General features: G+C 37.8%; 1 protein-coding gene across 1 annotated transcript in view; it reads right to left on the bottom strand.

Moving 5' to 3' along the window:
- Positions 1-27562, bottom strand: part of PKHD1 (PKHD1 ciliary IPT domain containing fibrocystin/polyductin) — a 475332-nt gene that overhangs the window by 203322 nt on the left and 244448 nt on the right. Inside the window, exon 51 of the mRNA XM_003254164.4 lies at positions 22417-22545. Coding sequence (XP_003254212.2) covers positions 22417-22545 — 129 coding nt within the window. The remainder of the gene's footprint in view (positions 1-22416; positions 22546-27562) is intronic.

Below are 27562 nucleotides of genomic sequence, written 5' to 3'. Positions count from 1 at the left end.
TTCCCTTCTCATTTTATCTTCATATTTGCAATTTTTACATTTGGATATTTGTGGAATGCTTCACACTGTTGAATGTCTGTGGATCTAGGCAAAATTTTACTCTGCCATTGGAACTGGAGTTCAGTATGATGTTTCAATTTATTCTGACTTCAGTTTTTGCTTGCTAAGTTAATATTAGGACAAGATCAAACTCCATTATCTTGCATAGATTACTCTCTAGAAAGTTCTGCCCATTGCCACTTTGCTGGTCCATAATCACTGGAGACAACTTCCTGAAATATGGATTTATGGGAAGGCAAACAAAGAATTATAAACACAAAGAAAATCAGAAAACTATGAAAGAGATATACTAAATAATCAATAATCAATTCAATATCCCAAGAACTAATACTCAAAGATACAAAATAAAGCAAATGGAAAATTTAGCTTAAGCATATTCCCAAACACACTTTAGAAACACAGAATATTTCAGAAGCATACAAAAATAGTTTCTTGTATTTCCTTTTGATTCCTTTATATTTAATATAAGACTCCAGTTCATCTGGCATGGCATGACTTGGGAACAGAATTTTTTTTAGCATGTGGGTAGACAACTATTCCAACATAATTTACTGAAATGTAGTATTTTCCCACTGTTTTGAAATGCCATCTTAATTCCTAAGTACATTCTCTTATATCCATGGGTCTGTTTCTGGACTCTATTTTGTCTCATTCACTTTCCTCTCCTGCCTCTTCCTGTGACAGTATCATACCAGCTTTATCTAAACCAACCCTCCCCAAAATAATCGGTTTTTAAAATCCTTGCCAGTTGTATATTTGCTTTTCCTAAAAATATTAGAATCAGCTTCTCACATTCTAATTTTTTTTAAATCTAAATGCAATTTTAAGTAGGCTTACTTGAATTTATAAATCCATGTGGGGGAGAATATTTTCATCATTCTGTTTTCCTGTATTTGTACGGCATTCCACCTATTTAGCAAGGTTTTCAGGGGGTTTTTCTTCACATGACATGAATTTTTTGTTTATATCTAGGTATTTTACCTTTTTCTATCAAAAGTGGAATCTTTTGTCTATTGCATTTTCTAATTGGTGATTGCTATTATACAGGAATACTGTTGTTCATTGCATGCTAGTGTTGTTTCCAGCCATTTTACTTAAATATCTTGTATTTTTTCTAGAAAAAAAAAATGTAGGCTTACCAGTAATTGTTTTCCTGCTTCCTTCAAGTGGCTGTGCTTTCTATCCTATTTTTTTCATGTACTATTGCATTGTTTGGTATCTCCAGTAATAGAAATAAGAGTAGGCATTCATGTTTTATTCTTGACACTAACAGGAATGAAATTAACCTTTCACAATTATAATATTTCCTATGGACTTCTTGTAAACACCTTATATCCACTTAAGAGAAATTCCCCTATTTCTGTAATAATAAATTGTTGTTGAGTATTAACAGAAATTTATCAAATGCTTTTTAAAAAATTGATTTGGGGTCTTCGAAAACACCCTACAAAATCCACTTGATACTACCATGTAAACACTTTTTCTTCTAATGGGAAGCAGATGAGTTTAACGTACTGTAATTATTAACTCTTGCCCTTAACCAAGGGATACAAATACTCTATGCCACATTCAAGAGAAAGACAGCATATTTTCTACACCAAAAGAAAACAACAACACAAAACATGAAATGCCTTCAAAACTCGTTTTAAATGTCTGCTTAGATTTCAGATTTCTTTACTTTAGATGCTTCTATAAAATAACAGAGAAATTTTACCCTCAGTATCCCAAGTTTTCCAAGACTTGTGATTGGGAACCATAATAAGCCAATTAATTTCTGTTTTGGTTCATCTTCTCCTTCTTCAACCCACTGATACCATCCTTCACTCTGACCCACTGCCCTAGAAATAGTTTTCTCTGCTCACTCACCCTTAGCCCCCTCAAGTATGCAACACTTCCCCATGGCCCTGATGTGCCCTGGAACCTTGTACAGTCTGAATATTTAAGAAGCCCTTACCCAGATAAAGAGACAGAGTAGTGTAGGCAGAGGCTGGCACTGCACGTGACAAGGGGAAGAAAGACAATAAAACTTACTTAGTCATTCTTGGCTCTGTATATATGGAATATATTGCCTCATTGTTATAAAAAGAAAGTACAATCTTGGGGAAAGAGAGAGAGACTTCTAATTTTGTCTTAATTATGTTAGATTTTTTTCCTGATGTTCTAGAACTATCCTTGCATTCGTGGGATTAAACCCTATTTAACTATAATTTGTGATTCTTTGGAAGCACAGGTACATTGGATTTGGTAAGACTTCTCCTCAGTATCAATGAGATTAGCCTTTAATTTTCTTCTTTGTGCCACCTTTATCTAATTATATAATCAATCCTATGGCCTTAAGAATGAATTAGGAAGATTTTTATTTTTCTCCGGGCTCTGAAAGAGTTTATAATATGGTGATAATGTGTTCCTTGAAGGTATGTTTTGCATTTTTAAAGAGGTAACATGGGTGATCTCAGCTGTAGGTAGGCTATGAATTCACTTCAAGATCAACTGACGTGAAACAATTCTCCCACTTGTACAATGAGGCATAAATATTTTTGTTGTTGTATTGTTTATAAAAGTGAAAAAATTGGGGTGAAAATTTGTGTTCATCAGTAAGATGGTAATTCAATAAATTATACCACATTCCTACTCTGGGTAACTACACAGTCATTTAAAAGGATGCAGTAGATTTGTCATTACTGATATGATAGTATTTTGAATACAGACGTAACTTTTTTGAAAGTCACATATGAATACTGAGAACATATGTTTTTCATTGCTGAATTAAGGAACATCTTAGCATGGCATATAAGAGTTCTAGAGTCAAACTACTGGGTCCAAATATTGTCCCTCTACCAGTTTTATGATCTCTATTTCTCAGCTTCCTAGCTACCTGATAAAGAGAGATGGTAATAGTGCTTCACAGGGTGTTATGAGGATTCCAAAATGAATTCATCCACAATGCTAAGGATAGAAACTGACATGTAGTAAAATACTCAATTAATTAATATTTTTAAAGTTATTCATTATATAAATAAATACACATATTTAAAAAAATGCAATCCCAACTGAGAACAGCAGTTATCCAGGGGAGGGCAAAAAGAAAGGGCTAAATGGTTCTTGATATTTTGCTTTGTATATTTTTACATTATTTTGAACAGAAAAAAATTACGTATTATGTATAAAATTTTTTAAAGAACAAAGTTACAGAAACCTAATACTAATTGTAAAGATGTCAGATAGTCATATAGAATTAGATGTCTAAGACAAGAAAGGTATCGAACCTTCATTCAGGTACAAAGCAACATGAAGGCCAGCATGGAGGAGCAGCAGGAATGAGACACACCTGGATTTACATCCCGCTAGGTCCCTTTCTAGCTGTGGGACCCAGGGAATATTACCTATCCTCTAAGCTAGGGTTTTTCAAAAACCTAGCTAGTAGGTCCACAGACACCCTATTACAGTTTCAGTACCATTTGCAGAGTTGGTTCAAAATATAGATCACTAGTAATTTAGAAACATTTCCATTGATTTTTATGCACACTAAAGTTTAAGAAACAAAATAAAGTTAAGAAACCAAAATAAAATACAATAAAAATTCTGAGCCTCCCAACCAACTGAATGGATCCTCCTTTCGGCCAAGGGGATTCCAAAGAAACCTGAAAAACTAGCTCAGGCCATGATGGGAAGGAGAGGTCATCAGACATACCTCATTATACATTCCTGCCTTTGGAATTTAGGTACAACTGACCAGCATTAACATTAAAACAGAGATATTAAAACTGACAAACAGACTATTTTGGAGCAATAAGGTACTAAATTCCAACCCGACTCTAGTAGAGCATCACATGACAGATAGCAGGTCCTAAAAGTATCAAAGTATTTTACCCCAAAATATATTTGTCTGTCATATTTTGAAATGGCTACGCAAAGCTGTCTCTTACGGGGGAAATTTACATTGTTTAGAGAATTGCATTCCATCTCCAGGTCTTTTTGAGATCCTGAAGATATTAGCTGAGAGTCTAGCACCTTTTAAATCTCTGAATAGGAAATGTCTGCCATCTATTGCCTCTAAGGGTAGTCACCTAAAGACTTCATCTTCATAATAAGAACCTTGCTATCCACAACCCCTTATCTTAACCCAGACACTCCTTTCTACTGATCCCAGGTTTTTAGATAATAATTTAACTCTTTCAACCAATTGCCAATCAGAAAATCTTTGAATCCACCTATGACCTGTAAGCCTGCTTCTCACTTCAAGTTGTCCCACCTTTCCAGAGCAAACTAGTGTATACCTGACATGCATTCATTGATGTCTTATGTCTCCCTAAAACATAAAAAAACAAGCTATAACCCAACCACCTTGAGCACAAGTTCTCAGGACCTCCTGAGGCTGCATCACAGGACATAGTCCTCATATTCAGCTCAAAATAAAACTTCAAATATTTTGCAGAGTTTGACATTTTTATCAACAGAACTGCTCTCAATCTTGATTTCTTAGTGTGTCAAACATGGTGCCAATGTCACACCATATTTACAAAGCTTTAGTGAGATAAAATAAATATTTAATACCGTGCCTGGAACATTAAAAACTGAACTCATGTTATTATAATAATGTGTACATTGTTGCTAGTACTACCACTGTTATCACCATACTCTATAATAACTGTTCCTATTTTTAAATGAAGGATCTGATATTTCCTCAACATGCCATAGCCTTCTATGGCCTTATATTTATACAACTTATTACCTTTTCTGGCTCAAAAAATAAATGTGAATATCTCTACTATTTCCTACATTATTTTTTTACTGGTAATATTTTATGGCCTTCTGATTTTAACTTCTGACCACTATTATTCAAGTAACCTGGGATCTTGAAAAAATAAGTGCAGTGCTTGGAACTAAAATTCTGGTATGGTCCTTATTAACGCAATATCATTTGGGCTTGACTGTGATGGGAGATTGTAGAAATAGGATAGGAAAAGAAAAGATATTGGAATAGTAGAGCTTATAAGAATTGTGGTTAAAGTTTTCCTCTCTGGGTGAGGCTTGTACTAAGCATGGGGTGGCAAAAACTATGTTATTAATAAAATACTATATTTTCTAAGAACGAACCAGCCTTTCCCTTCTCTGTTACCTGAAAAACTTAGGCATAAAGCTACATGAGTCTTTGGTCCTGATTCTCCATTTCCTTTGGGGGGAAAAAAAAGTCCACATTTCTCACACAGCTTTGAGGGAAAGACTCATAACCATACTTAACTAACGTATAAAAGCTGTGATTTCCATGCAAACTGCTGCTTTCCCAGAAAAACGTAACAGTCCCCTTTAGCAGTTTAAAAATCCTTTAACCATTTCCTTCCTGTTCCACTTGAACTAGGGGCCAGCTTGCTCTGCCTAAAGCCTTCCCTCAGTGTCTTTCAGATGAATAAGTTAATTTTAGAAGTATTAGAAACATTCTTAATTCATTCAGACTTGTAAGATATCATTAAATACCAGGTACATACACTGGGAGCCAAGAAGAGTTACTCTACAATTCTCTCAGTCACAAATAATTTCCTCACCGTACTGGGATTTAGGCCTAGCACTGCAAACAGCAAAACTTGGGCTTCCTCACAGTAGCCAATGTCATAGCTCTAAGCCTGCATCAATGTTTACTCATTTACACTCTTTCTTTTATAGTTTCACCAAAAAAGAAAACAGACAAAAACAGGTGCATCCACACTATACAAATGAGAAGAGGTAACCTCTGAAACCATTTCACAGCAAACAGAAGATCCACAAGCTGCTCACTAGCTAAAACCACAGGAGGTGTGTCAGGCACCTTGATGCCGAGCCACAGGAGGCCTGCAGACTGGGAAGGCAGTAAATCCCCAGAGAGCTCTAAACTCCTGATTGGCAAGCCACACCAGGCCCATCAGCTCCTCAGGTGCTGAGCCACAGGAGGCCCGTCAACTGCTCAAGTGGAAGGTGCAGGAGGAGGGAGGAGGGAGGCAAGCTGTGTGGAGGAGCTTGAATGAAAGGCCACCGGCTCACCAGGGGAGACAGGAAATGAGAGGTGTCTACTGGGAATACCAGAGTTCAGAGAACTTCATCAAGAAAAGGAACGAACCCACCCCCTCCTTGCATAGTGCATCTTCTTACCTGCAGGGAAGCACATCTCACAGAGAGTACATTTCTGGCCCAGGGATTCTAAATAAATAAATGGTAATGTAGAATGATTCCCAGATTGAGTTCTGCAGCAGACCACCAGGTCTTCCAGAGAAAATCAGCACCTCCTTGTCAGTTGCTAAGGTTCTTAGGGAATGGCCACCCTCTATCCATCATTTGTTTGCCAAGATTCTCAGTATGACAGTGACACAGTGACATCTCCCCCTTTAGTTTCCAAAAGTCCTGGAAATACTTTAATAGGGACTGACTAGTCAGTGACTGCATCTGACTCTTTCATTTATTTACTCTAGCGTTTGTTGTGACTATAAGCCAAATCCTCTGCTTTGCATTAGAGATATAAAAAGCCAAATAAGACATAACCTCTGTTCTCAAGGTGACATAAAAGTAAGTAATATTTACAGAATAAGGGTATATGACAGAAATATATCCAAGGTGTTGTAGGAACCCAGCGGAAGAAGAATTAAATCAAATGAGGATTCAGGGACACTTTCTAGAAGAGGTGCCTCCAAGTTGAGTGTTAAAGGACAAAAATAAATAAGCTGAAAGAGAAGTTTAGGGTGGGGAGGGAGAGAAAGGAAAAGAAAGGAGAAGTGGAAAAATTTACAGGTAGTAAGATGAGCAAGTAAAAATAACTGGAAAAGAAATAGTCGATTCCATCCAAGAAGAGTGAGTAGATAAGTGTAACTGGACAACAATGCACGCAGAACAGCAGACGATGAGGCCAGATCACAAAGGTTTGCAGTCCAAACAAATACATTTGAAATTGACTCTGAAAGCTTCAGGAAGCCCCCAAGTATCATGCAACACCAATATCCAAGACCAAGGCCTCAGAAAAAGTAAAGCCTGCTGATCTTGAAAATTGGGTTTCTCAGGTTTCTGTAAAGGCTAACCTATTTCCAACAAAATAAGAAAAAAATAAAATTGTTTCAAATTCATAGTCTAGCCTTAGCTCTGGTTCCTGAAGTAAAATTTCTCACTTTATATTCGGTTTTTAAATCTTTTGTAAAACCATATACATATATGATCATGTATAGCATCCATAGCACATATTTTACTAACGTGTCTTTAAAAACGGATGCTTGCCATAGTAAATAAACACTAATATGATATTAAAGCTCAGGTAAATGCCAAATACTCCTTTTCTGGAAGCGTAAAATTTTAACCATATATTCCCAATATGATTTACTTTCTCATAAATGTATGAATAAATTGCTAATTACATATATGTACTGCAATACTAATGTAATAAATATTATCTACATAATAAAACATATACAAAAAGAAAATTTTCAAAGAATAGAATAAAAATAAGGAAAAATAAAGTTTTGATATTTTCTATTTGTTCTTCAATAAGTCATCGTTCAAACCTATGTTGGAAGCCCCCTACTTAGACAGCTAAGACAGATCTACACCCCCATACTTCTGTGCTCTGTGCAATTGCATGTAGATGTCAGTACACCTTTCATTAAAACAAATCAACTAAAGGAAGAGGAACAGAGATAAGGAGAGTGGTGAGGTAACACACGTGTGGTGGACTGTGTAGCCAATAAGAAGCTGAGGCAGTAGAGCTGGATGGGAGAATACACCTGTTAAATCAAGTTTAGCCTAAAGCTGCCTCCTTACATATTTTAAGTCTGGCTTAAAGGCTTCTCTGTACGTAGTGAATTGTAACCTAACTGGATATGTAAACAGACTGTAACCTATTCTTGTGCCAATCACAGAGTTTCAGCCAGCCAAAGGCAGCCAACTGATCAAACTGTGTGCAAATAAGGCAAATGCTAAGCTGTAACCAATCTGGCCATTTCTATACCTCATTCCTATTTTCTGTATATCACTTTCCTTTTTCTGTCCATAAATCCTCCGCCACATGGCTGCACGAGAGCCTCTTTGAGCCTACTGTGGCTCAGGAGGCTGCCCAGTTTGCAAATGGTTCTTTGCTCAATTAAACTCTGTTAAATTTAACTTGTCTAAGGTTTTTCTTTTAAAATACCATTCCCTCCGCTCCCTGGGGTCAACGTGAGGGTGAAGGAAAACACAAATTATGAACCAAGCTCTTGATCATCTTTGTAGTACATGAAAAGCAACCTGGGGTGAAGTCAGGGACAGAGGCAGGACGTTTTATCTGAGGAGCAAAAGAGAATCATGGGGCTTCCAGGATAGCCTTGGCCCCAGAAGTTCTTTCCCATATTACCAGAACTCTGGGATCTTAGAGACAGGTTTTTTGAGGGGTTGATTTTCCCATTTTTCTCTAGGAGCATTTAGAAGTCAGCAATTTGGGAACCACTCTACGTAAGGTATGTGCCTCTATTTCCTTGCTACAGGTGATCTTGCTAAATGTAAACACTATTCACAAAATGTGTGTCATCATAGGATCTTGTCCACTTCTCTTTTCCGCAGGATTTAGTAAGAAAAAAATGCTATTGTGGTGAAGATTGGAATTATCAATACCTCAACCTATGGGAGGAAACTCTGCTCTAGACACCCATTCCCCTAGATTTCTCAAGAAGAAGCTGCCGCACACTACTTCCTGCCCTGTGATATACTGAGGGGAGAGGGAAGGGGACTGGTGTGTCAGTTTCAGAGTTTTGATTCAGGACTACAGCCATGTCCCCAGAGCAAACACCCCAAGGCATTCAGCCTCACTATGCCAACGGCAATCATTCCTGCTGATCCATCACACGTTCACCGATTATGCCATCAATATGAATGAATGAGAGCGGCTGGGATTTAATCAGCATTCTATTCAATCCACCATGCCTCCATCCATTCATTCACTCACTCGCTCACTCCTCTAACAAATAAACAAAGAACTTCTACTCTTCTGGAGCTTCCCTGGACACAGGGAGCACAAAGATGAGAAGGCCCCATTGGTGTTAATAATATTCTGGAAGACAGCAGAGAAGTGCCTGCCATTTGCACTGCTGACCACAGCCCAGCCAGCCCGGGCCCAGTGCAGAACACTCACCACCTCCATGCGTGGGCTTTACAGACACCGTCTCTCCACGCACTACTGCTGCCCGAAAAATGCAGTCAGATGGGTTGTCATTAAGCCTGACAAAAACCCAGCACCATCTAGGTAAGAGCAATGTTTTTTATCCAGACACTAAATTGCAATCAGGTGACGTTATCATGTAAATAAAGAGGCAAACAGATGGTTTCAAACGAGATCCAGGGCTTTCAGAGCATTGCCGATGTTACAAATGAAGAAAAGCAAGGACAAGCCATTAGACACAGAGCGAGCCCTGGAGTGCACAGCAGCCCAACAAACAGAATCCTGGCCTGGATAATGCAGCCAAAACAAAAGGCAGTCACTTACTGCTTGCAATTGTTTGTTAATCAAATACCATTAATTTCCAAATCTGGGGATATGCTCTAAGAAACATATATTCATACTTTTTCCTTAAAATACTTTGCAGCGGTGTCATCTGTATATATCACCATGACCCTTAATAACACAGCTTTTGAAAGGCTCTGTTTTGTTTCCTCCCACATGTTTAAATAGCAACAGTGTAATGAACTAGACAGACTCAAGGAATCCAGAGGCCTAGATTTGACTGTACTGTTTCTGTGATCTCTGAGCTCTTTCTTGGGCATGCCCTCTTGCGATCATTTCCCTCAACTGTAAAATGTGAAAACAAAAAATGTGGCAGAGGCCATTAGCTGCTTCCCAGTATTTATTCTATCCTCCCTTAGTAATAAGAACTCCAATTTTTAGCTGAATAGATTGTCACCTAGCCAAAAGACTACATTTCCCAGCTTCCTTTCCAGGTAGAAGTGGACATGTGGCTAAATTTACACCATTAAGATGTAAACAGAAGTGTCATGTGAGAAGTAAAAGAAGAATCCTTTCTACTTTCTGCTGCCTGGAATGTGGCTGCAATGGCTGGTACTCCAGCACGTTGATGGACCACAAAGTGACTTTGGAAATAGAAAAAACACTGGACGACAAAAAGGTAGAAGGGGTCCAAGTCCCTGACACCATGGAACAGATTTTTACGTAAGAGAGATATAAACTGACATATCTATCAACCTCATACCATAATAATAATTTTTAATAACAGTAATAATTTCCAGGTTTTTTTATTGCAGAAGACTTAATCTTCCTAATACCCGGATACCTAAACCCCTAATTCTTAATACCTGGACACCAAAACTCCCAGAATGGTTGTGAGTGTTAAATTAGGTGTGAGAACTCTTTGTACTCAAAATGTTTCCCTGAATCCTCAGCATGATAAGCTGCTCTGTGAATGAAAGTGTTATATGATCAAACATCCTGGAGAACAGCTCGTACTATATCCTCCTCCGAAAGTTATACAACCCATATTGTCATATAAAAGGATTTGAAAAGACCAGAAACAAAAAAAAAGTATTTATCTGTGCTTAGTCCAAAATTTTTCAAATTTGTTTGACTTACTTTTTTTTCCATGTGATGCTTATAAGGAGCTAGTTTCAGAGGAAACACTTTGAGAAATCCTGGGTAAATTTCTTACTAGTAATAGTTAATATCTAAATTGTTGCTTTTAGCCTTCAAATATGAATTGTAATTGAATTTACTTCTATGCCAGTCCAGGTCCAGGTCCCACAGTATATGCTTTCATTACTCTCTGAATGTTTCCTATAGCACATTTGTTAGTCGTGCTCATTTTTAACTACATGCAATTACATTTCTATTTCCCCAGCTAGGCAGTAAGTTCCAGGTGGGTCTTGGAACTATTTTGCTCATCATTTTATCTCCAACATGAGGCAAAGTGGCACATAATAAGTTATGCACCCAGTAAACAGTTGCTCAATAAATGCATGACTTCTGAACTCTGTTTTCATATCACACATTATGCAAACAGCAGTGATGGAAAAAATGTAAATCAATTTTGGCTTTGCGAGGGGTTTTAATCTCTTTTAGCTCTCTTGGATGGCGGTTTGGACCACTAGCTCTACCAGTGCCTATGTCTGTATATACTCTTAATGAACTGAACATTAGAATGTCCCTTCTAAGTGTCATTATTTAGTAGACATAAGAAATCCTGAGTAACACTGAACTAAAAATAAAATTGGAGATTTTTAATGTACTTGCAGATAAAGAAAATCTCAGAATTCTCAGTAAGACCCATTATTGGGCTCAACTGGTCTGGATATCCAAGATAGATCACTTACATAGCTGGAAGCTGAGATTGGCTCTTGGCTACAGCTTATCTCCATCTGGGGCGGCCAAGCAGTGCTACAAAAATGACCTTTCCATATGATTTGGATTCCCGTAGCCTAAGGGGTGTGTTCCAAAAGGAAACACCCAATGGCACATGAGACTTCTAGGCAAAAGGATCTTCTAATGCAAGAGTTCTTGTGACCCAGGCTTCAAAATCCCAGAACATTATTCTGTTAATACAGTCTGTCAGTCCATCTAGTCACAAAGGCCAGCGCAGATTCCAGGGGAGGGCGGGAAGCTCCATGTCTCTATGGAAGGAGCAGCAAGCATTTATACGAAGGAACAAAATTTATGGCAGCCCTTTTTGGAGAATTTCTGCAATAACGACATTGAAATTATGATACCTATTAGAACCAGTGCTAGGTTCTGTTACTCAACCTTCTAACAGAGGAGCATATTATTATATCACATTTTATTTTAATATTTTGATAACCATATCAATATAACTGATTTCTTTTATAATCCTACTTTATTTTATGTATCAAAAAAATTATTTAGAGAATGGGTCTAGGCTTTACCAGACTGCCAAAGGGATCTAGGATATATAAAATGTTATATACATACGTTACATACATATAGGACATATAAAATGTTGAGCTGATTAATAGTGTGGTAACCTAAGGGTCACCAATGAGCCAACTATGCCATCCCTGCCCCTGCTGGCCTGCCTGTACCTACAAAGACCTTGTCACTTCAGCAAAGTTCTTATCTCTAAACCTCTGCACATGAGGAAACTCCAAAAGCTCCCTCAAGGGAGTATAATCAACTCAAGAAATGGCAACTGTACCTAAACCAATGATTGGGAAATCGTGAATTATTTAATTTTACATTCCAAAAATATCTGCATGGAAAACAGACCATAAAGAGAAAAAGAAGTCATTCAATGAGAACACGTGAAAAACGCCCTGCTCTGCATTAAAAACTCCCACGGGCAGCTGCTCCTTGCTTGGCTTGTATTTCCCAACCCCAACCAGGGGGGTAAAATACATATGCAATCACTCAGGTTCCCTTCTTTTGTAAGAAAGGCCTCGGTAACACTCCTCAAAGAACATTAATTGCATGAGACAAAGTTCTTGGGGCAATAAAACTGGGTAAAATATGTTTATGCATTTTAATCAGGGGAAATTTTCATTAACCCTCAGCAAACTTGTTGCGGTGCAAATCATAGAATATGGGGTTGGTACAAACTTTAATGGTGATTTCTTAGTAGGGTGACCCACTCATTCTGGTTTGCCTCAGGCTTTCCAGGTTTTATCACTGAAAGTCCTATGTCCCAGGAAGCCCTCAGTCCTGGATAAACCAGGGTAGCAGGTCATTCTCTTTATCAATGATTTTAAAGATATTAGTTCCTGATATCAATGTCCCCAAATAAATATTAAAACCTATGGATGCCACTGTCAGTATTCCAGAACTGAAAGGAATTAACTAATTAGCTCTGATAAAGTAACGTTGCCTGTTTTAAATAACACGGACTTCAATTCTTACCTCCAGAATTGAACTCATTCTAAGAGTTATACATAATCTCCTAAATTTTAAAACAAAATATATTTTGTATTGTGTTGTGTTTTTGTAATACTCTACCTTTAGGAAATGACAGTGATTCAGTGATTTCATTTTTCGTTTGTTTGTTTTTTGTTGTTGGTTTTGTTTTGTTTTGTTTTGTTTTTTTGAGACAGAGTCTCGCTCTGTCACCCAGGCTACAGTGCTCCACCTCCTGGGTTCAAGTGATTCTCATGCCTCAGCATCCCAAGTAGCTGAGATTACAGGTGCACACCACCACACCAGGCTAATTTTTGTATTTTTAGTAGAGACAGGTTTTACCGTGTTGGCCAGGCTGGTCTCAAACTCCTGACCTCAAGTGATCCGCCTGCCTCGGAAAGTGCTGGGATTACAGGCATGAGCCACTGCACCTGGCTGACAGTAATTTCTTAAATGACATAACCTATTCTATTTTCCAAATCAAGCTGATTGAGCTATACACATTACCTAGTTTGGTGGGACTGAACCTATTACCTGAGCCTATTAATCTAGAACACTTGGCAGTATTGTAACCAGAAAGTGACCAGGGACAACCTGGCTGCCACCTTAAAAGTCTGCTCATGGGCAGTAATGGCTTTTAATTTTAACAAAGATATGGGTATCCTTGAAGACATTGATACAATCCAGATGTGTGAAACTATAAAACAAACAAGAGATGTTACATTCGATTTTGCATTTAATTAGTGGGAGCCTGCACAGAGGATATAGTTTATTCTCAAGCAATTTCCAAATTACCATCCTCCTTGTCCTCCTTGGAAAATTTACTGTTAACCACCTCCATCATCTTGGTACTGCTCCTTTCTTGCCTTGCCTTCTGCTGTCCTGGTTCTGATTTCATGACTACTCGTTCTATGATATCTCTTCCTGCAACTTAAATTAGCATTGCCCTAAGATGCTGACTTCTACCCAGTCCTTATATCTCTCTGCAATAGCTCTCATATGAGTCCTAACCGCCATTCAATACTCAAGGTTTCCTTAGTCAATTCTTCTGAGAATTACCAAATTGCAATCCAGATTCTCAATTGGCCTTCCTTTCAATCTTCTGGTCCACATTTCCTGTTACCATCTGCACATGAACCTGAGCATATGTCTATAATGGAATTTATTATCCTCCCTGCTAAACCTACTCCTTTACATGCATCCTCTATTTCTATTGATGGTACCCCTAGGCATTCACCTGTGTGCAATAGTTCTGGTCATCTTCTCAGCCTCATTTTTCTTTATTTTTTTAACAATCGATAAATTGATAAGCCCTATCAATTCTGCTTTCCCATCAAGTTTATGATACTTATTATATTTTTCCATAGCAGCCAGCATTGCATTTACTGCTACTATATAGCTTGTAATTTGTATTGTTAAGGCCAAAGTATACTTGAAATCCTGGGGAAAGTAATGTATAGTTTCTTTAAGAAATAGTTGTAAACTGCTGCTGAAAGTTTGTACAGGTTAAGTAAGAGAAAGAAGTTGCTATACTAGCAAAAAAAAAAAAAATTACACCCATTGCAACTAAAGGAAAGCATCATAGGTGTTTTACAGGAATACCTGCTAGAATCCTCTCAGGCTACAACAGAAGGTGCCCAATACGGTCACACCTCTGGGAGACTGAGGTGGAGTATCTGAAACCATAAAAGAAGGCCGGGCACGGTGGCTCACGCTTGTAATCCCAGCACTTTGGGAGGCCGAGGGGGGTGGATCACGAGGTCAGGAAATTGAGACCATGGTGAAACCCCGTCTCTACTAAAAATACAAAAAAATTAGCCGGGCGTGGTGGCGGGCGCCTGTAGCCCCAGCTACTCGGAGAGGCTGAGGCAGGAGAATGGCGTGAACCCGGGAGGCGGGTAGTTATAAGTTGTAAGTAGTTATTCTCTAGGTGGGAGCACGTACCAAAATAAAACCTGAATCTCTTATATACTTCATGCTTGCCAATTATCCCCACCCCATGATCTTTACATCCTGCGGGAACGTGTGCCCCTCCTAGAAAATTACTATGATCCATGATGCTAATGCTAATGGGCCATGACAATGAGTGTGTTTCTCAGGTAAGTGAAAACAAGAAAAGGTTTGTAAAAGCCCTCTATTAGAGTAAAACTCGAATTAGTTCCAGCAAGTTAGCAAGCCATAAAGAGCGTCAAGGCCCACATGACTTTGGATCCCAAGAGTAGATCCTAAGTGAGTTCTAATCAGCTCAGAAATAAATGCCATGATTGAATCAAGCAGAGATGGACAAATTAAGATTAGAAAAAGAATCTCAACCTATTTCAATACATTTATATTTTTATGTTTGTCACAGGAAAATGCACTGTTATTTTAATCGAAATTTCATTTTTATGAAGAAAAGCATATGTAGTTGGGGCAAAAATTCTTTTTAATTCCAACTCCTAATTGTCCACCCTGGCAAAAGCACTATGTCACAGGTCTTGGTCAGAAAGTTTAGGGGACTGCTGCTACTCATTTGGGAGCACTCGTTTGAATCTCAGTCATTGCAACTAGAAGGAACTCCCTAGCCTCCAAGTGTTTTGTCTCAAAATTCAATCCTATTTTAGGAACAAAACAAATAAAGCAATAGTAGTCCCTCTAATAAATTGTAGGGGTCAACTTAAAACACTGGGTTGAAGCATGGGGACTAAAATTTCACTCAGCTTTGGTATAAAACATCATATAAGTTTGGGCAATAATCTTAACATATGTCATAGCATTTTACAATTTATAAAACACTTACATTATTATTTAGATTATTATTAGTTGGATTAGAAAGCCACTATGTTTCCTACCAATTCAACAACTATGCGTCTATAATTTACCTATATATTAATATTTATAAGTAAATCCACCTCAAAAGAAAACAAATAAATTACTAGGTAATCAGTTCATCAAGGGACCCATATAGCAAAGCACTTTATACTTAGACTGCTTTAAATTGTAAGTTTCTATAGTATATTTTTAAATGATTTGATATATGGAAGGTTTATTTACATTCATCATTTCAAAGATAAACTACTTGGGGATGTTGGTGAGAACACCTGCTCTGTGGAGTCTGAAATCCTGGTTCTTCCTTCTAGTGGTAAGGACATGACTTTGACATCCTTAAAGCAAGGTTCACTAAGGTCTATGATTCTCTCTAAGAAATTGCCTAAAAGGAAGGAGAAATAGACAGTTTCCAAAGATCCTTTCATCTCTGACTTCAGGTTTTCTTTTTGTTTATTTTTATTTGAAAATAATGTTGATTAAAGTTTTTAGGTCAAAAGTAGCTTAAAGAACAGCTTTTCCATTCACTTTCTAAACGAGGTCAAAGGAAAGTTCCAACTGTTGTCTCCCTGGATCTTTAATGTCTGCCCTGAAAGAAAATGCTCAAAATATGTTTCCTCCATGTCTTTCCTCATCCCACCATATCCCTCTCTTCTAAGAAGAGGCTCTGGTCACACATATAAAGATTTGACCACAAGTTGCAGTTCAACAACTATCGTCTATTCCCACTGCAAAGTGAGCAGTTCCAAATTGGGGGCCCAGTTATGTTTGGAGAGTTGACAAATACCACTTTCAGGCAGAGAAGAGGTGGTGTAATTAACACTAAGCATTATAGGTAAAAATAAAATAAAATAAAGAAACTAAAACCCTTTGAATAGTCTGTCTCCTGGTGTTCTGTAATTTCTTATTCATGCAAGCCAACAGAGTCTAAATAACGTCTGTCCAGACAGGGAAGACAGCACAAATTTAGCAGGCTCTAAAGCACTTTTTGAATTAAGTCAGGTACATCTGCTTTTAATTACATACATGCATATGTACTTACACACATAAACACATACACAGAGGTAGATTAAAGACAGCTGCAAATTCTTAGCTATTCCTCCCATTGAGAGGTGGAACCTAATTCTCCTCTCCTAAATCTAAGCTGACCTCAGGACCTTGCTTGACCAAGAAGTTTATGGCCATGATATTCTGAGCTTGCCAGAGCCAGCTCAGAAGGCATGTGGCTTCCACACAGGTCTCTTGGACCACTTACTTTTGGAACACCCTTTCTTAGGCTATTCTTTCTTGGAATCCAGCCACCATGCTGTGAGGAAGCCCAAGCAGCTCCATAATAAACCCATGAGGAGAGGAACTGAGGCCTCTTAGTTGATTATCCTAAGCTCCCAGCCAATAACCAGCATCAAGGCCCAGCCATATGAATGACCCATCTTAAAGGCATCTAAAGGCAGCCAAGATGAGCCTATCAATGACCACAGTCCAGCCACTATCTAACTAGAATGCATGGAAGAACCCAAATTAGAACACCTCGGCCTCGCGCTTCCCCATAAAATTGTAAGCAAAATAAAATGTGTGTTTTATGCTGTTAGGTTTCTGGGTGGTTTGCCAGGTAACGATACAGTTTCAGAACACCCACTCCACTTGTTACCATTCTGATGCCACACATTACAAAAAGGACCCAAGTAGCTGAAGCCCAAATTTCTTCCCCTCCCACTTGCTAATCCAGAATAAGTGGGGTGGTGGTCTTTAGTGCTTTTATGTCCCATCCAAAAGGTACAAGACCAAAATTTGAGAACTACACAAGCTGCAGAAACATCACCAATATTTGTTTGGTTTCTAATTGGTGTTGTAGATGTACATCTCTGCTATAATTCAGTATGAAATACTGAATTACATATAATCTCAGATAAGAAAAAGGTGAATGAAGTCAATAGTTCTATAATCCCAAGATTTTACAGAAGTTCCTCCCCTCAAAAATTACTTTCTGATTTATGATCATCTTGCTTCATATCACCAACCTATTATGATGTTTTGCAATTTAACAAGAAGGTGCTTTACATATTGCCATCTTTGAACATCACATGACTTTGATAAGCTTCTCTGGCATTTAAGGTACTGAATATTAAAAATCAGAACAAACAGAACAGCTATTATAAAAGAAAAACAGTACTCTCCCATTCATGTCTTCAAATAAGGACAGTTCAAAGTAATATACAAAATGTAACAGTGAATTCTACCATACACATAAACACACAAAGATGCTGGAGGCTACATAATATCATATTTGCACCCTTCAAAACAGAATCCCGAGAAAGCACTGGAGGCATCTTACACAAATCCACTCAGGTCAGTTTAGAACAAGGCATAGAGCAGAAACTAGAGGGATCTTTTGCCATTTGGCCAGCTATTCTTTATGAAGGTTTGAGATTTGCATAGTAAGGCAGAACTTGTTCCTACTACTTAAGAAGTCGAGAATGCATTCAGGCCAATTTTTCCAATATTTAGAAAGAAAAGACAGTCAGATACACTTACTTGTTGAAGCAAAGTTATCATGAACTTAAACGACAAGAGCAAATTCTTAATGATTACCTCAGCTTACTCCATATAATACCACAGAGAAGAATTTACAGCTCTTTCAAAATCCAATGTCCATAAAGATAGAATGCCTTGAAGGAAAATGGTACCATACTTAAGATAGTGATATCTTTTATTAGTACAGTAAAGTCCTATTTTTATGGAATAGGATGGGTCTGAGGTCATTCCATAAAATTGATTTCCCAGAAAATGGAAATAGGCAATTTACCCTAAGAATTTTATTGAAAAATTATGCTATTCTACTTGAATAATGATGGGAATGTTCTACACGTTTCCTTTATTAATGAATTAAAATACACAAAACACCATAAAATTATATTAGAGGTTCAAAAGTATCACTTAAATCTTTTTTACCAGTCACTTTCATTTTGTAAAATCAGCAGTTCCATTAAAATCGTATTATGTAAAAATGGGTTTTTACTGTAATAATAGTTATTACCTATTTAGCTCCCAAGGATGTTGTGAAAATTAAATAATAAGCCATTGGAAAGCAAATACAAAGCGTTGCTAATACCAGAGGCCAAGAAGGGCAGCCAGATGGAAAAATGAAGGAAAAGAGCACCTGATACATTACAAATCACAGCTTTCATCTGTAATTCCATTACCGCCAAAACTCTATGCGTTGGTCATGTGCACTGATGTTATCTCATTTCATCTTTCTTAACATTATGATATATTAATTATAGCCCTAATGTTATAAATAAGGGTCAGAAAGGTTTACAGCTTGTCCAATGTCACACCGTTGTAAATGTCAGAAGCCAAATGTGAACGCCAGGTTTATCCTAGTCGACAGCTCATCCTATATCCTGAAGGATCCCCAACATACACTTGTGTCTCATAACGGCCCCTCTAATTCTTACCTCATCTTTCAAAATTCACTTCAAATGCCTCTTCTTCCACGAAGCCACCTTTACCCCAGAGACACTATGATTCTAAACACATTATTTATTACGGCTCTTTGTTGTATTATTGTGCATTATGTGTTTTATTAACCCAGCAAAATCCCTGGCTTTTTGAGGTCACAGTTGTATGGTACTTGACTTTGGGTTTCCAGATCATGAGCACCTTGAACACAGTGAATGTTTGGTAAATATTTGCTAAACTGAACTGGAAAGGGGTGTTCATTTGAATTACAACTACATTTGCTACCAGATGCAAAGCAAATGCTTTTACTAATGGTTCATTGCATTAGAATGGTTCTAATGCAATGGTTCATTGCATTGCATACCTCTTTGGGAAGTATCTCCAGTTTTTCCAAGCATGTGTGATAAGATTAAATACCTCAAGCAGTGTATCTGACATACAGTAGATACTCAACAAATAGTAGTTTTTTATTTTATTTTTGTTTTATTTCAAGTTAAGGAAAGAATGCAGATGGTAAGAGAAGAACGTGGAGGGGCATAAGTTCAGTATAATATATAGTCTAATTTGGAGATATCAGAGCAGGTATGGATGGTAAGTTTTTTTGAAAAAAGAAAGATACAATGAAGAGTTAGAACTCATGATTTAAATTCTCTGATTTCCTGCCGAGCTTCTTTACTTACTGGCTGGGTAAAACTTGAGCAAGTTACCCTCTCTGCATCACAGATTTTTCATCTGTAAAAACAGGGATAATAACAGAATCCACTTATAGAGTGGTTGTGAGAATTATATGAAAAAAAATCCTTGTAAAATACTTAGTATAGTGCATGTCACACACCAAACACTCAAGTTGTAGTTGCTACTATCACCATCATTACTATCATCATAAAAATCATTTCATAATTCTTAGGAATCTATTCAAAGGAGAAGACATTTTTTTCCACAGACTGTAAAATCCTATAGTGGTATGTGTCAACACTGTCAAACCCAAAGATTTATTTCTGCTATTGAATTATGGATGGGAGCAATGAGTTCATGCACTTCATCCAAATGATGCTTACTGAACGCCTACTTTGCGCCAGAGTCAGGTGAACAAATTTATTTGATTTAAAGAAGGCTAGGAATGAAAGAAACAAGGGGAGCCAGGAAAAGCTGAAGAGTCTAGAGAGAGACGAAAACAAAGGTAGATTCAATCCAGAGACCCATCAGAGGTCAAAATATCAGCCTGTCAAAAATCAGAAGGGAAGAGAAAGGCCGAGCAGCTCCTGCATAAGACCCCGATCCAAATGGCACAATGAATTCAATTGCTCATCAATCACAGATTATTTGTTGGAGATAGAAGAGGGGTTATTAGACAACAGGAGAGGGACGATGAGCAAGGATTTTATTTTTTATATATTACACATCTGTTTTTCACTCACCTGTCTTTTCATGTGAAAGCTAGAAATAATGAAAAATAACTGTGTATGTTTTAAAAATCTTAACTTTCCGGATTATCACAATAACACTGAAAGGCCAACTGGAAAGTCCTTTCTACATCCAATGCCTGTGCCCCACCTCCTTTCCCCCACCCAGCATTGATTTGTGCTATTTAAGAGCAGCTTCATGGAGAATTCAGGCCCATCCTATGATCTTATGAGCTGACCATAGACAAAGGAATGAAGAATAGTGGAGAAAGCCAGGGATCCCGGGACCCAGGGCACACAGTGGACACAGTCAACTGCAGTGCCAAGCAAGATGGCCAAGATCTCTCCTTGCTGGGCATAAAAACCCCAAAGGATACTAAAAGCTTGGCAACCTTCAAAAGCTTCTTTTGCTTCCTGCATGGGGTGGGGGAAGCAGCTTGCTTAGTGGGGAAAAACCATAGCCCAGGGCGAATCCGCTGGCTAGATTCATCAAAGAGATGGCTGAGACAGAACAGATTTTTCCTTTTCATATAGGAATGACTCACGAGCTTGTTTATTCAAAAGGTTACATCCTCCATGGAAGAGAGGTGGTTGATGGGGAAGCGGGATGATAATAATAATTGACGTGTGTACTGGTCAGCCCACTTACACCTGTCCCTCATGTCTCTGGGCACAGTCACACAAACACACCACCAATGATAAGAAGGTGGCCAGTATATCTTCTTTCATTCTTCCTTCGTTCTGCCACACAAATAAAGCAAACAACAGAGTGACCCTCTTTTGTTTTACTCGTAGTCATTTTAGAAAGGGAATATGCGTTATTGGTTCAAGATGAGGACTGGAAGAAAGACCGCTTGGGTTCAAATTGTGACTCTGCAAATTGCAAACTGTGGGACCCTGAACAAGTGACTTAATTGTCCTGGGCCTCTGCTTCTCTGTCTGTAAAAATGGGGATAATAATATTACTTATTTCATAAGGTTATTGTAAGGATTAAATTAGTTGGTACATGGAAAACAGTTCCCGGCACGTTGTTAGTTCTCAGTAAATGTTTGACATTATCATTATTATTACTTCACAGATGGTTAAATGTTCTTCCATTACGGATCTTCTTTTATTCACTATTATCTTAAGAGGTTCAAATTAAACCATAAATGTAATTAGGTCTTTGGGGGAAAATATAATTGTCCTATGAAAAACATTTTCTTCTCAGGCTAGGGAGATATTCTGGAACTTTTGAAAACTCTCTTTTAAATAAGAAGAATTTTGTAAGTATGGCTGTGTGTTTCTGTATATCTAAGGAATCATCTTTTTTATAACATATGTGTGTACTGGAAGATAGGTCTAGACAAACAGATGAATAGATACATAGATAGGTATTTTTCTATTTTATTAACCTACTTCTTGGCAATTTTGAAAACTCATAGCCACCGAAGAGCTTGTCATTTTTCCTCGGTCCTGTATTTCAAAATTCCCAAAGGCAAACCATCAGAACGCATTAATAAACTGTTGTCTTCCATACCCTCTGTGTCTTTCAAACTTAAGGATACTAGAACCTGTAAATCCATTCTCTGACACATGAAGAAAATTAACTAGTTAGTGGATTATTTTAACTCCTTTCAGCATGACAATTACTTATTCCACTTTTAATGAAGATATGCTAGGTTAATTGTGGGGGGATTTCACTGGTCTATGAACTTGTTCTCCTACATTAACCCCTCCCAAAAAGAGGAAGAATGAAACAACATAAGTGCCTACTTATTTCCAAACTCTTTACTGTGTTGTACAATATAAATGAAACATAATCAGATATGGCCGGGTTCAGCCTGTCTGTGATTCATCTCTTGGGTTGTTTTACTCACTGGGTAAAATGAGAACGTCATCCCCAGGGCCTGGAATGGTATTGTTGTATCCTCCCCAGCCTTCTTCAACACCTTGCCATGTTTCAGGGAGGGACCATTTAAAAGCTGATTCAGATGCAGAGGTAGAAGCTAGAAAATAAAAAAATTTTTTGAAAATCTAATCCATTGTGGTAACTTCCAAATTCTATCATTATTTTAGGATGCTAGTGGTATTTTCACCTCCCAAAGAAGCTGCTTATTAATATTTTATAAGTTTCCATACAAATATTTATCAGCTAAAAAGCAAGTAATTATTCAATCCTTAGATTACCTTCGCTTCTGAAAAAAATCCCACTTTTGTTATTATACATCTGCTTTGCCTTATAATAAATATGGCATGCTTATCATGAAATATTTAGAAAATGCAAATAAAGGTAATAATTGCCTATAATCTCACTACCTTGCAATAACTACCTTTTATTTCTGTTTCCTTCCAGAATTTCTCAGAATTTTTACATAATTGAGATTATATCAAATCCTGTTCCTATTTTTTACACCCAGTTCTACTTTTGCTTAGCTTAGCCTATTTTCCTATGCATTTTATAATATTATTTAAATGCCTTGTAAACATAATTTTAGTGGCTACATATCATATTTTAAAAATCCATAGTTTACTTAATTCCTAACGTCTGACATTTAGACTCTTTCTATTCTCTGTTTAATTGTAAATAATGCAGTGTTAACTGTCTCTATGCAAATCTCTCAATAATCCTGATTATCTTCTTCAAATACATTCCTCAATGGAATGACTGAGTCAAAGGTTATGTTTTTCCCACAGCTCTCCCTACATATTAAAGGCGGGGTAATAATCTAAAACTTCTCAGGGCGGTAACTTACAGACAGATCATACATTCCAACCAGTTTCTATTGATTCTGCCTTTGATGATCAAATGGCATATTCTTTTCAACCATTCTCCTAGTATCTCATCGCATAATTGAAATGTAAATCTAATAATTTCCAGTGGGGACTGTCCAATATCACATCACACACAACACCATGCTGAACCATATCTACTTGTTCTTTCCTGGGATGTGATTACTGGTACAGAGTCAGAAGGGCAGAGAGATTGTCTCAGAAGGGTAGAATGAAAAGGCCTCCTCTTTCAAGGGGAGGGAGGGAATCACGCCCATGATTTGCTAATTTTACAACATAAATAGTGAGCACCTTCTCTATTAGAACTGCCCTTAAAAAGCAGGGATACAAAAAGAAATAAAATGTCACCCTTGCCTCCAAGGAGCTGATAGTCTTATATCAGCATTAGGAGGATTAAAAACGCTGCACAGGCACTGAGGGGAGTTCTTTTTAATGGTACCTGATGACGAAAGGAAGCAAGATTTTGCCAGGAGAAGCTTCCCGAGGGAAGTAGTAACTCAGCTGCATTTTAAAGGCTTAGAAGTTATTCAGGTAAAGGGGAGGTTGTGATAAGTGTATGACAAGAGGGTTGCACTGCAGACAGAAGGATGAGCATGAGCCAAGGCAAAAAATGGGAAGTCAAGTGGAGGAATGATAAGAAATTTGGGTTGCTGAACCACAGAGCTAGAAGAGAGGTAAGTGACAAGGTTGGTAAAATAAACAGAGGCCAGAGTATGAAGGATAACAAAGGTGGAGGGGCCAGAGACTTCTAGCACATTAAGATAGAAGTGGATGAATACAGTTTGTGCCACAGGGCATTTAGGGCATCTCTGTGGTCTCCAGATGGAGTTATACAGCAAGCAGTGGAAAAATATGAATTGGAAGGATGGGAAGAGCTCTGAGCCCAAAGATGAATTTGGGATCATCGGCCTAGAAGCTGTATTTGAAACTCTGAGGATGGTTGTAATAGCTCCAGAGGATTTCAAGGTGACAAGTGAAAATACCTGATGTCAGACACCCGAGGAACACTTAGTTATTTTTTCTACCAGACCCAATTCCTCAGTAGTCATGGTTTAATTAGAGCCCCAGGATAACCTAAAAGTATATAGATTGTGGTCAAGCAGAAACCGTAGGCAATTTAATTAGTACAAAATATACCACACACCTGGGGAATAAGGCAATGTCTTGGAATAAGGGTCACTCAGTAAGAGGCCTTATAAATATTTCATAAACTCCAATACTGTAATACCTTGCTAAGTTTTCTCCCAATGTTGCCTTCTTCCCAACATTAGACCCAAAATATTCAGTTGGGGGTAGAGTAAGGGGTATTTGTCAGGGTGACCCCTAGCTTGCCCCACAAAGTCCAGATATAATGTCTCTGATGCCTCATTTCCAGTGATATTTCAAACAAGCAATGATTGTTCTCTAAAACCTCATGCCAAGCTTCAGGAATCTTTAGTTACTCCAATTTTATATCACAGATGATGGAAACAAACATTCTGTACTTTTTTCACCTTTACTCTTGCTTATAAGAGGACTGACACAGTCTTTAGTTGGACAAATTAGGCCTTAAGGTAGCTATTCTTTTTTTTTTTTTAAGGTAGCTATTCTAATGAAGGAATGTTATTATGCACAAATTTAATTATTCTGTACCATCCTGCCTTAAGATAAGAACACTAAGGGATAAGAAAACATGTTTCAGTCTCCTGTAAGAGTTATCAGATTTCTATACAACTAATATCAGGATTCTATATGACTATTATTGACAATCAAATTTGTGGAGGGAAAAAGAAGCCTACAAGAGTTAAAGAAGCAGCAGTCAGAGATCTACTGGGAGAATCAGAAGAGAGGAAGGTCTTGGAATCCTAAGTAATACAGCATCTCCAGAGAGCACAAGTGACCTTGTTAATAGTAGAGCTCTGGTAAGAGAGAGAATTACAAGTGACTGTTAAACTTAGCAATCAAGGCATGGGTGATCCAGATGACAGTGGTCCCAGTTGAGTGGTTGAGATAGAAACCATATTACAGTGGATTGAGGAATGCACTGGAGGTAAGGAAGGAAAGACGTTGGGTCAGACCACCCAAAAAGCTCATTGAGGAATGGACAGTCTTAAGAGTTGAGAACCACAGCCTTTGATCTGTCTTCTGAATCTTTAGATAAATTAGACTAGTTTCAAAACTGGAGCCCATGAATTTTGGTCTGGACCAACATTCCTGATGAGGCCTCTCCTTGCTTCCCTATACAAATTTGTCACTCAACAAGCAGCTAAGATTTTAGGTAGTCTCGAGTCTAATATATGAGCCAAATGTTGCCCTCCATGCCTTCGCTCTTCATCAACCCAGGTTTTCATGGCTCTGCATGAAGAGGAGGCTAGGCTTTTGAGAAGTTTGCAGGACAGCTGTCTGCTAAAGGAAAACTCAGTATCCACAAATTTGTTTTGTTTCTAAATGGGAGGCACTGAACAGAAGAAGCCAGTAAGGAAAGAAAGGTTAACTACACAAGACAATGAGTTGTTCGCTGATGGGGGAAAGTGTGGAAGATGAAGGAAGGGATGAGTTAACTTTGAACAAGACTAGGGCTGCCTGATTCTCAGAGATCAAAGAAAGGGACAAAAACTTAGGTCTGTGGGAAAATTTAGGAAAAGAATACCCGATGATCTGGATGTTCTTATATGACCATGGACAATATGTGCACTTAGTGTGGGTACATATTATATACTCATATGGGTTAACACGTAGCTAGATGGTTAACTCATTCAAACGTTGGATTGACCCATTCAAACAATGGAATGAATGAGTTAACACGGATAGATGTGTTAACTCATTCATTCATTCATTCTTAGTTTTGGCAAAAATGATATTGCAATAATTTTACTGTCTTACATAGAGCTACTCATTAAACAAAATACATTACCATATTTAAATTTTGGCACTAGCACAGATACTACATACATGAGAATCAGGCAATGTGTTGGAAGTATGTTATTTAAAATCTCTTCCTGGTGAATGATATTGTACTAAATCTGTAACTCTTTGTGTTTTGAAATAGTTTTCTGTGCCAAACTATATGAGGTAGGAAAACTGGCTAGATTTTAATAGAACTCATAAGTTAATCTATGCTCAATAAGGCAATTTAAACACATCAGAGGCTACATTGTATAGCACAAGGAACACTGGGCTGAGTTGAGACACCTGAGTTCTTATCTAGGCTCATATGACTGACTACTGATAAGACTAAGTTTAATATCTGGCCTTCACATCCCCATTTGTAAAATGAGGCAACTGGATAGGATAGCCTGTAAAGTCTCCACCTTTGTTAAAACCCACAACTCTATGAAGTATGGGCTATTTATCAGTAGTTGTAATTGACAGTTGTAATTGAAGCATCTCCAGTTAAACTGACCCCTTCTAAAAAGCTCTGAATGCTAGACACCACACCGTCCTTCCAAAGAATCCTCAGTACAGAAATCATCATACTACGTGCTGAGTGACATGCCACCCTGACTACAGATGGTTAAACCAAGAATGGCCATTCATAGACGGTCCAGTATCCACAGAAGGGGGCCTGGCATGAGAGCTTCCCCAACAGGTATGTCCTCTACAGAATAGACACTGACACAACAAATCAAATCTCTTCTTTGAGAATTTGAACATAGAAACTTTCAGAGAAGAGAGAACTATCCTTTTCCTTATAACAGTAATTTTTAAACAACTGTATTAATTGATTACTTAATAGTTTGACTGACATCCCCAAGAGATCACAAGACCCCATAAAGTCAAAGTTCATTCCATCTTGCTCATCATGGTATTCCCCCACACCTTGCATAAAACTCACTCAATAAACAAGGCATTTTGAACCATCTAAAGGCAAAGAGAGATGAAGGACAAGGAACACAAAAAACAAAGCGTGGTGGCAGCTCAGAAAACATTCTGAAAACAATCTTGAATCACATTCTTCATAGTCCAATAAGCATGGAGTAGTAACCTTCAGGATTATCATTTATAGTTTTAGTCCAGTCCTCTTACCTCATTTATCTATTAATTTAAATAGAGGAATTAGATCATTTTCTGATTAGCATGGGCTCTGCTCTGACATAGCACAAAAATGCCACTGAAAATTAAAAGAAATCTCTGCCTTTGAAAAGATTTATTCCTCCTGCAAATGTATAGTTAAATTGATTCAGAATAAACAAAAACAAACAATGAAATACATCAGAACGTGCTTAGGAGACATTTAGTCTTTGAGAATTTGGC

Source organism: Nomascus leucogenys, chromosome 22a (genome assembly GCF_006542625.1).
Source record: "Nomascus leucogenys isolate Asia chromosome 22a, Asia_NLE_v1, whole genome shotgun sequence".
Lineage (NCBI taxonomy): Eukaryota > Metazoa > Chordata > Mammalia > Primates > Hylobatidae > Nomascus > Nomascus leucogenys.
Note: the sequence above shows the minus strand (reverse complement) of the source record. Positions and strands in the feature narration are given on the sequence as shown.